The sequence below is a fragment of the Panicum hallii genome, chromosome 2 (assembly GCF_002211085.1).
Source record: "Panicum hallii strain FIL2 chromosome 2, PHallii_v3.1, whole genome shotgun sequence".
Lineage (NCBI taxonomy): Eukaryota > Viridiplantae > Streptophyta > Magnoliopsida > Poales > Poaceae > Panicum > Panicum hallii.
The window spans coordinates 4,205,177-4,216,555 of record NC_038043.1 but is presented as its reverse complement, the minus strand read 5'-3'; the positions used below and the strand labels follow the sequence as shown (position 1 = coordinate 4,216,555).

The window sequence follows — 11,379 nt, the reverse complement described above, 5'->3', positions numbered from 1 at the left end:
CTCCTAGCCTGTTGCTTTCCTAGTCACGCTCACGTCGTAGCAACGAACTCGCCGGCAAGAATGGTGAAGACTGGATGAGTTGCAGAGACAGCAACTGCTCTGCTAAAACGGTGGCTAGGGTGACAGGTAGGTTGGCTTGCGGCGACGGCGGTTGCCTCGGACGCGGCGAGGACAGTCCGACGCAGGCCCCCGGTGTTATGGCTGGGCAAATTACCCGAAATCTGAAATCCGAACCTGAGAAATCCGAGCCCAAACCCGAAAAACCCGATCACTATTACAGGTAGCAAGCTCAGAAACCCGAAATTATTACGGGTAAATCGGGTTTAGAACCCCGTTACCCGAACAACAAAAAAAAAACCCGAACTTCAACCAGCAGCCCAAGTACGCAACATTTCAGCCCACATGCCCAATGTTTCTCCCAGCAGCCCATATGCTCAACGTTTCAGTCCAGCCCACCAAGTCATCTTTATGTGCTGCCACACACACTACCCCAGTAACCCTAACCCCCCCCCCCCCCAAAACCACCAGTCCACCACCAGGCAGGCAGGAGCCGCTCCTTGACGGCGCATCTCGTTGCGGACGCCAAAACCAGCGCTCATCGACCACCGGCAGCGCCACAACGAGAGTGCAGCGCCGCAGCGAGAGTGCGCGACGGCCGATGGCATCGCCTTAGCCCCGGCCTCCTCGTCAAGCTGCAGGTCTGCAGCGGCTCGTCATCCGGTGTCTGGCGGCGCTGGGAGCAGGTGCAGGCTTGCTGTGTGCAGGTGTGCAGCGGTGCAGGCAAGGAGCTTCTCCGGCCACTGACCAGGAAGACGGAACGGCACCAACGACGGAGGAACACTACACAAGCTGATTCGAGTAGCCAGCCAGAACACTACACAAGCTAATCCAAGCTTTCTTTCTTTACTAGCACTAGATGGAGTAGAAAAATTCAGGGATGAAGAGTTTGTTTTTTCATTCAATAGCGCTTCTTCCTCTTGTTGTCCTCTTCAAATTTCTCCTGGCATTCGTCATCTGCGAGATTAGAAGGTAGGAAGTCGGGTAGTACGGGTAACCCGAACCCGAACCCGAATTGTCGGGTACCCGAAATGTCGGGTTTTGTTTATTTTTGACAAATCTCGGTTTACACCTTTCAAAACCCGAAATTTAAGATACCCGAAAAATCCGACCCGAAATTTTCGGGTAACCCGAACGCCCAGGCCTACCCGCTGTCGACGAGGCCACCGTAACGGCCGGCGGCACGCTGCCGTGCAAAAGACGCGTGCGCTCCATCGCCGGAGCCAGGACACCAGCGGCGCACCGCCGCACCGGGTTTGCCGGTGCCGCGCGTGGGCTTCTCGTCGCTGGGATGGACCAGGCGAGGCGAGGGGAGGGGAAAAATAAGCCGGATGAAAATAGCAGACAATTTCTGAATTATCTGAGCCGCACAACCCTGATTGGACGGATGGGAGGGACCCGGGGCCGGACGGTATATGAAACACCGTCCACCCTGTCGGTATTTGAGATACCGTTCAGCCCCGGGGTCGCACGGCCTGCTCCTGCACGCCGCGGCACGCCGACGCACCGCCGCGAATCGGGCTTCAGCCGTCCGCTTTGCCTCCCTGAGAGCTCGCCGCCGCCGCAGCATGGGTCCACCATGGTCCCCGTTCCCTTGGCTCTGCCGAAATTGCGTCTGCGCCACGGCGTTTTGAGTCGCGCTCAAATAAGGGCGCCGTCGCCCATGGTCGGCGTCGTCGTTCTCCGTCCAGGCGGCGGTGGAGGCGGCCTGCTTGGCCGTGCATCTGGCTATGTGTGCAGTCTTGGGGCCGGCCACAAACTGCTTGTTCACATCGACAACTGCTGCTTCTCTGAAGAAATTGATTGTCCGTAGCTGCCAGCCATAGTGTCATTTCTCTGCGTCACGAATCAGAACTTCCACCTTTACCCTCCAACGCGCAGATGCCATTCGTTCTCGATTGGCTCTCCGAGGAAGATGGCAGCTTTCATCTTCAGTCTCCAATGCGCAACACTGTCACGCATGTAAACGAAGCGAGTCTTCTCTAACCGACGATCGTCCTCCTTCCCTGGCGGCGCGAGGTCGGCCGTCGGCGCCGGAGGCCGAGCTCACGCGGCAACCCCACCACAAACTCGTCTCGGCGTGCCACTCTTCGCCGGCGGCGGAGGACCACCGGTGTTTGGAACCTGGGGTCTCAACTCCCAACAAACGCCGCTAGGCTTCACGCCGGGGAGCGGGGACTGCCGGGAATTTTGTTGGAGTGGCTGCCTAGTTCTTTTTTGGGCCGCGTTCAGGCTGTACCAGGTCGTTTGGGCTGTACCAGGATCTTCTTCGGGCCTGGTTAGGCCAGTTCCAGTTTTGGGCTGGGCCTTGCATACTTAGGCTCTGGAGAGAAATGGCGGCCCTCGTCTCCGTCATCCGCGTGTGGAAAGAAGAGCCCAGTGCCTCACGAGATTTTTGCTATTATGAGACTATGGAGACGCGGCTTCACTGCAACGGGAACCTGAAATCGGGCTTCGGTGGCAGGGGACCGAGACAGGCATCGACTTGCTCGTTTGGCACCGGAAGAGATTGACCCCGGTAAGCCTTTTTTCTCCCACACGGTCAGACATTTCTACCCCTCCCTTCGTTCACCGTGGTGAGAGACGCTCGCAGGCTCGGTCGCTCGGTCACTCCCTCTCTCTCCCGCCGCGCCGCACCATGGGAGAACCGCCGCCGCCTCCATTGCCGCCGCCCGGCGGTGACGGCGTTCCGGCGGCAGGGGATCTGCTCTCGGAAGCTCCACCTCGGTTGGTCCATCCCCGCTGCGGCCTCGGAGATTCAGCGCCCCTCGCAGAACCAAGGATGCAAGATCCGGCGCCGCCCCCATTGCCGACGGCCGGCAGCGACGGCATTCCGGCGGGCGGCTTCATCCCTCTGGACTTCGAGTTCTGGCAGGCATTGGCAGTGGTGCCACCGGACGGCGCCGCCCCCATTGTGGACCCAGTCCCACCGCACCCCCTGGACGACGGGAGCACAGACCCGGCACCGCCGGTTCCCGTCGTCGTGGCAGCTGAGCCGCCGGGCTACACTGCGTGCGACGAAGCGGGCGTTCATAGCAGCAGCTCAAGTACTGTCCAACAGGGAGAGGTGAGAATGGGTTTTGTTTGGCGTCCATAGCAGAATGTTGGTTCCATTTGATTGTCAATTGATAGAGAAAGCTTTTCAATTTCATTGTAGGATGAGGCATTGCCTTTAGCACTTGTTGAACCATCACAAATTGATTGGGATGCACTGGAAATTGAACCTAGATGGGATGAAGAAGGAACACGTGGAGTTTTTAGTGAAAAATCAATGTATGCTAAACTAGGATTGCAGAAAGAGGATGAAATTGAAAAAAAGGCAAGGGCTAGAGTTGAAAACAGAGATGGAGGAAGTGCTGAAAATGAAAATATTGATGACCATGATGCCATGGGGTATCGTGAGTACATACCGGAGGAGAGGGCGGGCATGTATAGCATGTTGAATCCAGTGATGAGAGTTGGCATTTTGTATCCAAATATGAAAGTGTTTAGGCTTGCTATGCGACACTATGCGATTCAGAGAGAATTTGAGTTAGGCATAGAATGTACTAGTACGAGGCGATACAGAGGCTTCTGTCGGGGTGAGAATAGTCAGGGAGAGGAGTGCCCTTGGAGAATTCATGCTGTATTAGAAGCAGAGGGGTCACCCACTATCATTGTATGTATATTCTTCCTATCATCGCATATTTTTCATATGTCCTTTGTTGTGTTGGGACATCTCGGAGCCTGCAGGCATGGCGGCGACCGACTGGCGGGCTGGGGGCGGGGGCGAGCGCCGGGCAGTCGGCCGGTAGCCACGGGCGGGCTGGAGGCGGGGCCAAGCACCGGACGACCGGGCGGCCGGGCGCTAGCGATCGGCGGGCGCCAAGCACCGGGCGGCCGCGCAGCCGGGCGCTATCAATGGGCGGGGCCAAGCACCGGGCAGCTGGGCGCTCGCGACGGGCGGAGACGGGCCCGAGCGCCGGGCAGCCGGGTCGAGGCCGAGCGCCGGGCAACCGGCCGCTAACGACGGGCGAGGGCGGGGCCGAGCGCTGGGCAGCAGCACGCGACCGGCGGCGAGCGCTGTGGATTCTCCATAGATTGATCTCGAAGGTCACGGGAGCACAGTGTCTTGCTCGTGCGTACGAGGGACGAGATAAGGTGAACGAAGGGAGGGGTAGAAATGTCTGACCGTGTGGGAGAAAAAAAAGGCTTACCGGGATCAATGTCTTCCGGTGCCAAACGAGCAAGTCGATGCCTGTCTCGGTCCCCTGCCACCGAAGCCTGATTTCAGGTTCCCGTTGCAGTGAAGCCGCGTCTCCATAGTCTCATAATAGCAAAAATCTCGTGCCTCACAAGTCACAAGTCACAACAGCCACACCACACCCAACTCACCGGCGGGCGGCGGCGGCGGCGCGCTCGTGGCGATCCCGATAGTCTCCGCCTCTCCGGCGGCAGGTACGCTCCGCCCTTCACGGCCTCACCTACGCTCGCCGAGTCTCTCTCTCTCTCTCTCTCTCTCTCTCTCTCATCCCCTCACCTCTATCTCTTTAGATTCGCAGTCAGCGGCATGGACATGGAGGAGGGCCTCAACGCCAAGAGGGGTGCCGCGGTGGACGGCCTCCCCGACGATGTCCTCGTGGAGATCCTCTCCCGCGTCCCCGCGAGGTCCATCCACCGATTCAAGTGCGTCTCGAAGCCCTGGCGCGACCTCATCGCCGACCCCCTCCACCGCAAGCGGCTCCCCCAGACGCTCGAAGGCTTCTTCTGCAGCGACGGATCCGGATTCGACGGGCGCTTCATCAGCCTTCCGGGGAGATCCGCGCCTCCCGTCGACCCTTCCTTCTCCTTCCTGACGAAGCTGTCCGGGCTCATCAAGGTCTTGGGTTCCTGCAATGGGCTCCTCCTCTTTGAGTACGGCTGGAATCCCGCCACGGCCTACGCCGTGTGGAACCCCGCCACAGAGGAATGGGTGGCCGTGCCCAACGCTGGCCGTCCCTCTCATGATCCAGTATTAGAAGAGCGCACCTATTTGATTTTCGATCCAGCCGTATCGCCGCACTTCCACTTGCTCTATATCTGGCAGAAGGATTTCCTGTGTGAGATTGAGGTGCGTACCTACTCGTCTGAGACCAGGGTGTGGAGTGACCGGGCAAGCCAACAGAGGCGATGGCAAGATGAAGGTGACTGGAAACAATGGGTTAATAATGGTGGAGCCATACTGACATCAACTGGTGCCTGTGTTAACGGCATGGTGCATTTAATCATCTTCAACATGCTGGACGAGTATTTGATAGCTATGTTCGATAGGGAAGGCAAGACGTGTAGGGTCATTCGCTGCCCGGACAATTGTGCTTCTCTTTTTGTTGGTCAATCCCAAGGGTGCCTGCATTGTGTGGGTTTACTTGTGGAACGGGAAGAAAGTTGTTTAAAATGGGCTGGACTGTCCATTTGGGTTCTTAAGGACTATGATACAGAAGAATGGGTTCTAAAGCACAGGGTGAGCTTCTTGGAGCTGTTTGGACAAATGAGTTGCCTGGATGGTTATAACAGCAATGTCCTCACCATCCATCCAGATCGTGATTTGATTTTCATTCATCAAAACAGCAACCAGAAGCTGATATCATATGACATGGACAGTAAGGAATTGCATGCTTTCCACACTCTTGGATGCGACTATGTGTCTCTTACTCCATATGTTCCCAGTTTCTTGAATTTGGTGCTTACAAATGAGCATTGAAATGTTGCTTTTGAGGTGCTCATGGGGATGTTCTTCGGGAAATTGATCCCCATTTATGGAGAAGTTAGCAACCTGGGTGAATGAAATCTGTGAGAACTAGCTAATACATTGCCGGTGATTTGGAAATATTCGCTCTCAGTTGAGAGACATCTGTGTAAGGCAGTTTTACATATGCTAGTTACCTTATTAAATGAAGTTGTCCTGCTTGTGATGATTTAAATTTAAGAGCTCCATTTATGTGTTTCAACTTTCAACTGCTATCTTTTGTAATGTCAGAATTCTAATCTTATATACTTTTTTTTTTGGGTTGGCCTTTCTAGTCAGTGATTACTAACTGTGAGCTTTTGGTTTCCTCAGTCCTGTATGTGCTTATTATGCTGAATGAACGAATCTTGCATATATGTAAACACTGCATGTATCGTAAAGGTTTTACTATAAATTACAGTCAACTGTCATATTAAGCCCAAAAATTTCCCAATTATATAGTTTCGAGACCAATTTCAGCAGAGATGCAGAAGATGAGTGTATTATATTTTCCTGTAGCAATAGTTGAGACTGTAATTTTACAATTACTTAGTGTACAAATTAACAGCGGATTTTTCTTTCATCTGTCCAGTGTTTGTTTATTTATATTGAAGGATAAAAAGGTTATCTTCCATATGTTTCCAACAGTGGATATCAATCAGAAGTTTAAAGTGCAGGCTTCCTAGTTGATTATGTGGTATGGAACAATAGGTTGTTTCCATTTCTTTTGCATGTATGCTACTGAAGCATGACTGGATCCACATAATTATAGGAGATTTCGGAGACAGCAGAGATTTCTTGTTTTAGAAGTGCTAGTGATTGTACATATATATTGTTTAGACAAAAACTAAGCTGTGTTTGACAGCAGTTTGAAGCTTTAGAAAGTAATGCATACAGTGTCAGTGCTAAGCGTACAACTCTGATGTCAGAACATCTGACAGAATATTGCACATCATGAAGTAACAATCCTATAGAGTTGAACTTGCACGTGTTCCCCTGATGATACCAAAGTCTGATTGACGATTGTACGAGTCCATCACAAGTTAACAGTTGTTGCTGTTCTTGCTAAATTTGTCCAGCACCTTGAAGTAATTCTGATTTCTGAATGATTTTGTTTGCATATAGCATAATCACTAGCGCATCACCTGAACTAATGTCATTTTAATTACCTGTTTGCAAACGTTCTTCCGCTTTGCAAGTCCTGAAATCTGATTTCTGCTTCTTCAACCCTGTATAGAAGCTGAATCTGCAAGGCCTTCTGCAGTTGGCAGTATCACGGAATTTCTTTTACTGGCGGAAAAAAGTCTATTTCTGACCATCGAACTATTGCCTAAGTTTAGTTTTAGCCATCCGACTCCGAAACTAGAAATTTTTGACCATCCAACTATGAAAACTGTTCACATTTGGCCATCAGATGGTTTTACTGGGTAGTTTTGGTGATGTGGATGCCACGTGGTGATGAGCCCACATGTCAGACCTCCTCCCCCTCTCTTTCCTCTATCCTCTCCTCTCTCGCGTGCGCTCCTGCTGCTCCGCCTCCACGCCCTCCTCCGTGTCGTCGCCATAGGCAGCTCTCAACTGCCCCGCCTCCGTCAGCTCTGGCGGCGGCGCCAGCCCTAGCGCTCCTGCTCCTCCCCAACGCTCTCCCACCCGTCGAACTACCACGAGTTCCCCTGCCAAGGAAGCATCAAGATCCAGCGTCCTCGCCGAATCGGGCCAAATCACGCCAGGCCACGGGTGCCGGGCGTGAGATCTCGCCGCATTGGGAGCACCTCTCTCCTGCAGCACCTCTCGCCGCTAGTGAAGGATGGGGGAGGGTGGCGGTCGGCGCAGGGTGAGAGGAGAGGGATAGGAGAGGAGAGAGGGAGAGGATTGAAAAAAGAGAGTGAGGAGGGAGGAGGGCTGACAGGTGGACCCTACATATGGCATCCACGTTAGCAAAACCACCACCAAAATCGGCCGATGGCCAAATATGAATGGTTTTAAGAGTTGGGTGGCCAAAGACGTCTGGTTTTGCAGTTCGGTGATCAAAACCAAACTAAGGCGATAGTTGGATGATCAAAAATAGACTTCTTCCTTTGCAGGCTGTGATCATATTTTCAATCCTTCAGCCCTTGTGGAAATTCAAATTGCCACTGGCATTCATGGTGCCATGTTTACCTCTTCCTTCAATGCCTGAGACACGCAGGATTGCTGGCTTTCTGAATAAATTGTGGCAATTTCAAGTGGCGCCACGTTCCCAAGGTGTTCGGAAATATTCAGTGACAAGTGAGTGATCCCTTCAATCTATGTAGTTGCCTAACTTTATGAAGTCATGATAATGTGCTTTCTACTCTCCCCTTTTGTGTTTCTTGAGTTAGTCATCTTCTGCACTGAAATATCTTTTCAAAGCATTACTAGCGAGTGACACTGTCACTTGGATTTTTGTTTCTTCAGTGCTGTTCAATATTCTCCAACCATAAATAGTAGCAGAATTTCAAAACAGAAAGCTACAGCAGAGCTTACTTGTATAGCTAACTCGTCAGCTTGTCGCTGAGTACTTGGGGCCTATTTTCAGCATTGTTCTATAAGATGGCGATTTTGTACTCTCTCTCTCTCTCTCTCTCTCTCTCTCTCTCTCTCTCTCTCTCTCTCTCTCTCTCTCTCTCTCTCTCCATTTTTATGCGCTGTATTCGAATTTATGTTCCCAAATGACTCTTTTCCTACAACTCAAAATCTTCAGTCGTCTGAAAAATGGCAAGAGTTTGAGCGAATACGGTGTGAAAGGACTGAACGTGCTATGGTGTTTTTCTAGCTCCGGCTAAGTACTAATCAAACTTGATCAGCAACTCAACCTCTAAAGTAGGTACCTTTGTGCTTCATTGTTCGCCCATAAACTCAGAGTTATGCTGGAGGTTTCATTTCACGTATTTCCTATGATCATCATTTTTGGAGGTGAAAGAGATCCAAATGGAGCTTTTGGAACGGCAGCATCAAAGGTAGCCAACATCACACATGATTAAATGGCCAATAGCACACAATAATTTAAAAAGATGAATATCCACACAATGATTAAAGATAAAATCTTCAAAGGGGCTGTTTTTGTTCTCAGCCCTTCTCTTGGTTTAGTTTTAGAGCGTGTTAGGTCGATGTCCACACACTGCCATACTAGTACGTCTTTGCCGGACTATGCTGCTAGGCGATTTGTTCATCACAAGCTACGGTTACGCAGAGAACCAAGCACATGTTGAAGAAACTTCGACACATCTAGCTTTTGGTGCAGCAAGTTGTGGTCTGGTGGGCACCTCCTAATTGTCCCCGTTGTGTACTTCGTTGTTGCCTTTTACGAAAGTCCGAACGTAGCCTAACACAGGAGGGTAGGATCAAATCAAATCAAATTCAGATCGATGCATCTCTTGGTTTATTTCGAGATTTTGGGCTTCCCGAATGTATGTTTCGGCCTGCGTTGAGGCTGGACCCGGCCCTCCATTTGGGCGCTGCTGGGCTGCACGCGGTGTCCCAACCCGGCGCGGTACCAGGGGACTGGGCTGGGCCTCGCATCTTCTCTAGACTTTAGAGAGAAATACCCGAAATGCCCTCATGTCTCGTCAACGCCAACTCACCGGCGGCCACATGAAAATACTCTGGTTCTCTGCCCACTGACTGCCCTCAGCCCCTCGCCAACGAACTCACCGGCGGCCACATCAAATAAAGAAAAACGCTCGCCGGCGGCGGCGCGCTCCTGGAGATCCCGATAGTCTCCGGCGGAAGGTACGCTCCGTCTCGCACCCACCCTCGCCAAGTTGCTGTATTTCTCTTCCCTCTCTCGTGCGCGCGCGCTCATCTCCTCCGCCTCTCCATCTCCTCATCTGCGCAGTCAGCGGTATGGAGGAGTGCCTCGACGCCAAGAGCGGTGCCGCGACTACGGCGGCGGACGGCCTCCCCGACGACTCCGTCGTGGAGATCCTCTCCCGCGTCCCCGTGAGGTCCATCCACCGATTCAAGTGCGTCTCGAAGCCCTGGCGCGACCTCATCGCCGACCCCCTCCACCGCAAGCGGCTCCCCCAGACGCTCGAAGGCTTCTTCTGCAGCGACGGATCCGGATTCGACGGGCGCTTCATCAGCCTGCCGGGGAGATCGGCGCCTCCCGTTGACCCTGCCTTCTTCTTCCTGACGAAGCTGCCCGGGATCGAGAACATTAAGCTCTTGGGTTCCTGCAACGGGCTCGTCCTCTTTGAGCACGGCCGGAATCCGGCCACGGCACCGGCCTACGCCGTTTGCAACCCCGCCACTGAGGAATGGGTGGCCGTGCCCAGCGCCGGCTGTCGCTCTCCTGATCCCCTGGAAGAGCGCACCGAGTTGATTTTTGATCCGGCTGTTTCGCCACACTTCCACTTGGTCCATATCTGCCAGGAAGATTTTATGGGTGAGATTGAGGTGCGTGCCTACTCGTCTGAGACCAGGGTGTGGAGTGACAGGGCAAGCCAACAGAGTCGATGGCAGGATGAAGGTGGATGGAAACAATGGGTTAATGGTGGAGCCATGCTGAAACCATTGCCCGGTGCCTTTGTCAATGGCATGCTGCATTTAGTCGCCTTCTGTCCTGAGGAGTATCTGATAGCTGCGGTGGATATCAAAGGGAAGAGGAGCAGGATCGTTCCCTGGCCAGATAAGCGCAGTTTCCCACTTTTTGTTGGTCAATCCCAAGGGCGCCTGCATTGTGTGGGTAGTCTTGAGGAACGGGAAAGAAACTGTTTAAAATGGGTTGGCCTGTCCATTTGGGTTCTTGAGGACTATGATACAGAAGGATGGGTCCTCAAGCACAGGGTGAGCTTCTTGAAGCTGTTTGGACAAATGAGTTGCCATTATGGTTATGACAGCAACGTGCTCGCCATTCATCCGGATCGCAACTTGATTTTCCTTACTCGAAAGAGCAACAAGAAGCTGATGTTATATGACATGGGCAGTGAGAATTTGGATGCTTTCCACACTCTTGGACACAACTATGGGTCTCTTACTCCATATATTCCCAATTTCTTGAATTTGGAGCTTACAAATGAGCATTGAAATGTTGATTTTGGAGTACTCATGGGCATATTCTTTAGGAGATTGATCCCATTTATGGAGAAGCTAGCATGTAGTATTCTCGATGAATGAAATTTGTTGGAACTAACTTACGTTGCTGGGTGATTTGTACATATTCCCTCACGTGCTTTTTAGTTGTATTAGTACTTTTTCTCAAACTTTTGTTTTCCTCGAACTAGTTGTATTAATACTGCATGCTAGTTGAGAGACATTATACAAGGCATCTTTACATATGCTATTTATCTTACTGGATGCTCCCAGCTTATGCTGATTTAATTTTACGACCTCAATTTATGTGTTTCAACTTTAAAGTGCTACCTTTTGTGTTTCCAGAATTATAATTACCTTGTATACTTGTATCATTTTTGCTTGGCCTTAGTAGCGAGTGATTAGTAAATATGAGTTTTTGGTTGCTCAGTCCTGTACGTGCTTATTTATGCTGAACAAACGAATCTTCCATATATTGTAAACACTGAGAATGTACCAGAAAGGCTTAAATATAAATCTCGGTCAAC

General features: G+C 51.8%; 2 protein-coding genes across 3 annotated transcripts; both read left to right on the top strand.

The window, feature by feature from the left end:
• The first annotated feature begins 4,344 nt into the window (after nt 1-4,344).
• LOC112880486 (putative F-box protein At1g60370) lies at nt 4,345-6,095 on the top strand. 2 transcript variants are annotated; one of them, XM_025945122.1, is made up of 2 exons: nt 4,345-4,494; nt 4,591-6,095. In XM_025945122.1, exon 2 carries the CDS (start codon nt 4,607-4,609, stop codon nt 5,774-5,776), a length of 1,170 nt encoding a protein of 389 aa, XP_025800907.1. In that variant the 5' UTR covers nt 4,345-4,494; nt 4,591-4,606; the 3' UTR covers nt 5,777-6,095. The 2 variants fall into 2 exon arrangements, with proteins under 2 accessions (XP_025800907.1, XP_025800908.1); XM_025945123.1 differs by having other exon boundaries at nt 4,353-4,494; nt 4,599-6,095.
• A 3,313-nt stretch (nt 6,096-9,408) lies between these two features.
• LOC112881626 (putative F-box protein At5g42430) lies at nt 9,409-11,168 on the top strand. Its single transcript, XM_025946410.1, has 2 exons — nt 9,409-9,550; nt 9,657-11,168. The coding sequence occupies exon 2, from the start codon at nt 9,665-9,667 to the stop codon at nt 10,844-10,846; it is 1,182 nt and encodes a 393-aa protein (XP_025802195.1). The 5' UTR covers nt 9,409-9,550; nt 9,657-9,664; the 3' UTR covers nt 10,847-11,168.
• Nucleotides 11,169-11,379: the final 211 nt, after the last annotated feature.